Below are 3,512 nucleotides of genomic sequence, written 5' to 3'. Positions count from 1 at the left end.
TTAAAGGAGAAATTCGCTACTGAATGCCATTATTACTCTGCGGCAGGTGATATTTGGACATCCAGAAGCAAGCTCAAGTTTATATGCCTTACGCTGCACTATCTGGACACGTTGTTCAAAATGCGCAGTTGGATACTCGAAGTGAAGCTGCTGCCGGGAAAGCACGATACTTACAGCATTGTAGACTCATTGAAGAAAAGCACGCTGGAATGGGGTCTACCGGCTAGTAAGTGTGTCTAATTTTTGCGCGATGGCGCTCCACCAGACGTTAAAGCCTGTGGCTTGCTCCATCTCGACTCGATGTCATGATTAGCTCATTGCTTGCACTTAATCGTTGGCTCTGGTATTGTCAAGAAAAAATCTGACAGAACATACAACGAGATGCTAGCGGCAGCAAAGACGGATGGTAAATAAGATGATGCGCTCGAACAGGAGGCTTGCGGAGAAGTGGACAGGTCTATCGCAGAGTCTTGTGAATCTTCTCAGTCAGATTGGATAAGTTACGTGGAGCTGTTGAAAAGTTTCGCAAGCTTGCAGTGTTCTTTAGTCGTTCGGCAAAGGGATCCGATTGCCTGAAAAGCCTTCAAAGTAAAGAACTTCTTCCTAAAACCGACTGTACTACTCGTTGGATTTGCACATACGCCATGCTCTTGCGTATGTTGGAGCTACGCAGTACATTAGCTGCCTTTTTTATCTCGCGGCTAGAACTGGTGAATTTTCTTACCCCACTTCCGCACTGATCGGCGGGATCGAAGAGGCGCTGATAGTGGTATACTTGCGAAGTCTTTTAACGATACCGGATTTTTTTTAACGTTATCCACAGCGATAACACGTAACGTTGAGTAAAAAGTGTAAAACCAAGCATATTGCAGGGCCTGCAATATGCTTGGTTTTACACTTTTTACTTAACCAAAATGTGAGCTATTATGTGCGAATTATGTGGTTTGCGGAAAATCAAGCATATTGCTTGGGTTTACAACAATAATTAGAATAGTTATCGGTAAACCCAAATAATATGCTGCGCGGTGCCGAGTAAAACCCAGCATATATGCATGCTATACATTTTACTGTGGGATATTTACCATACAATATCCAAGTAATTATTCGGCGGCAATAGGGTTAAGGGCTCCGACTTTGGAGGGGCCCGTGTTGAGAATTGACTATGGTTGTGCTCGTTATCGCTGAAGCCCAAGTGAGAGAGACGAACGTTGCATCCACGAAAGACAAGGCTCGGGAACGAAGAGTAACTCGGTGCTACTGAGAGATGGTGACTCCTGTCTCTAGGCATGTTTTTCATAGCGGGTTAGTCTCGAACACGACGTCTGAAAACAGCTCACTCAGAAGAAGAGCAAGCTGCACTAGAAATTAATAGGAAGTTCGTATTTTTGTGTACGTGGATTGCCTGTGTTTTCAGCTCGAGCTTTGCTGCGGATCTGAGTGAGAATAATCCTATGACGAGCGTCTCAGCCCAACCGTCGTTCTTGAAGTACCGGAGTACCCCTGCGTCTCGTGCCCTAAGATGATGAGGCACCGAACCTGGAGATGCTCTCGATGAAGCTCCTACTCAGCCAGTGACCACCGTCATTGACGCGTATCGAAGGCTCTGTCCATTTGACGCTGGAACAACTCTCGTCGGAGAAGAGCACTTGCACGCTGAAGCATGCATCCATGGCCATATTGACCAGCTTGTCTGCCATTTTGCTGTATTCTCGGTAGCGATGCGTCCACGACATCACCTGTAGCTGGTTAGCAGCGCGTTGCGTTTGATAATAAATCCCTTTTGAGATGAGCCGCCTTCGGGTACGCACACCCTCGGCTGTTAGTTGGCTGGGAACACACCCGCTTTTCTAAATCTGACAGATTAATTCTAAATCTGAAAATAAAATTAAATCTGAACAAACAATGTTACATGTGTGTACCACATTATTGGCACTTATTGATTTGGTGCGAGACTCACCAGGAAACAAGCCCGCTTTCCCGCCCAATTGAACACTACCCCGTAACCACTACACTTCGTTTTAGTATACGAATTGAAAATACGCCCGCTACAGCCCCCACTGCCACACAGTTTAACTCATTTTGCAGTCGCGTTGGCGGACCAACGCGCCCAAGTCCGCCATCGAAACCAACGCAGGCTCGTCCTCCCGGTTCTCCACCACGATCGGCCGCAGCAGTGCAGTCGACACCAGAGACCGAGGGTCCGGTATGCTCCGGACCAAGTGAGAGACCTCCACCACCACGGATTGCGACGACACCGCGTCCACCAGTGTCACGTTCGTTTACACCGTCACATCCCGAGACTTGGCTAGCCTGAGACTTGGCCGTGCGCGGCGCCAGAACCACCTCCGCAGTCTTCAGCCACCTCGCATCGCTCGACTGCAACTCGCCCGACACTTGCCATTCACCACCGTTCTTCACGCGGTGCAGCAGCACGAAGTCGCTCCAACGAGGAACTGCCAGGCTAGCCATGCTCACGCTCTGCACGTCCAGAGCGCCGACCAGCAACGCAGACGCGCGATCCAAAGCCACAGACACCAACTGCCTCGGCGGCAACGATACCGTCTCGTTCACGAATACCATCGAGCGCAGCGCCACAGACAGGTCCAGGTCGCGACGCCGCCATGAGATCGCACCACCCAAGTCAGCTAATTAGAAATGAATAAATCTAGTTCGTCAAATTAGTTGTTCTTTAATTTAGAAACTTATTTCTTAAAAGCGGGCGTGTTCTATGGGAGAGCCGCTGGTCTCATTCGCATCGGAGATCACATTCATAAACAGCTATTAATACACTTGCTCTAGAGTGGGCATTTATCGCCTCAGTTAGGGTAATCGATGTATTACACTACCTTATGCCACCAAGCAAAGTAATATGGATGCGTGAAATACAATACATGTCCGCTGTTCTCTGCAACATTTTTTGCTATTCTGTGAAGAGTCTATAGAGAGACATTTGGGTCACGTTTTTGGGTACATCATTTATAATAGTCCTTTTCTGTTTTCTGGCACTGTAAGCTAGAGTAAATATTATAGAAATTTAAGTACTAACATGTACTAATAATTTCTCTACCATAGCTACATCATTCAGATTTGCGGCCCGCAATCCGCGGGCTACTGGCTCACGTACAACAACGGTACGTGTACGCCTCTCGTCTGTCCAGTTTGCGACGGCGGGGAAACGTTTTTAAGGCTTTGAATCCAAGATTTTGACACGGCCTCATTGGTGTTGGCATAACGATGTCGGTATTACTTAGTAGAGCTATTTAAAAATAAAACCAAGCTATTAATAAGACTTGGCGTGGACAAGTCAATAAAATGGACTTCAAACAACTTGCTCTTGACGATAAAAAAAGGGAGATGCAGTGAATCCACTGCATCTCACTTTTTTGAGCCGATTCAGTGAATCGGCTCTCAAGAGTGAGTTTCAAGATGTGACAAATCTCGAAGGCGAAGTGTGTACCGGTACTGCATAGTGTGCAGATGCACTTAATGGTCTGAGTGTCACATCAGCGGCT

At 47.3% G+C, this 3,512-nt stretch overlaps 1 protein-coding gene across 1 annotated transcript; it reads right to left on the bottom strand.

Moving 5' to 3' along the window:
• Positions 1 to 1,514: 1,514 nt before the first annotated feature.
• PITG_19830 (uncharacterized protein) lies at positions 1,515 to 3,218 on the bottom strand (the record flags this gene model as incomplete). Its single annotated transcript, XM_002895840.1, has 3 exons — positions 1,515 to 1,742; positions 2,104 to 2,645; positions 3,125 to 3,218. The coding sequence occupies 3 exons, from the start codon at positions 3,216 to 3,218 to the stop codon at positions 1,515 to 1,517; spliced, it is 864 nt and encodes a 287-aa protein (XP_002895886.1).
• Positions 3,219 to 3,512: the final 294 nt, after the last annotated feature.

The sequence above is a fragment of the Phytophthora infestans genome, genomic scaffold, assembly GCF_000142945.1.
Source record: "Phytophthora infestans T30-4 supercont1.128 genomic scaffold, whole genome shotgun sequence".
Classification (NCBI taxonomy): domain Eukaryota; phylum Oomycota; class Peronosporomycetes; order Peronosporales; family Peronosporaceae; genus Phytophthora; species Phytophthora infestans.
This window is presented reverse-complemented; position numbering and strand designations above follow the sequence as displayed.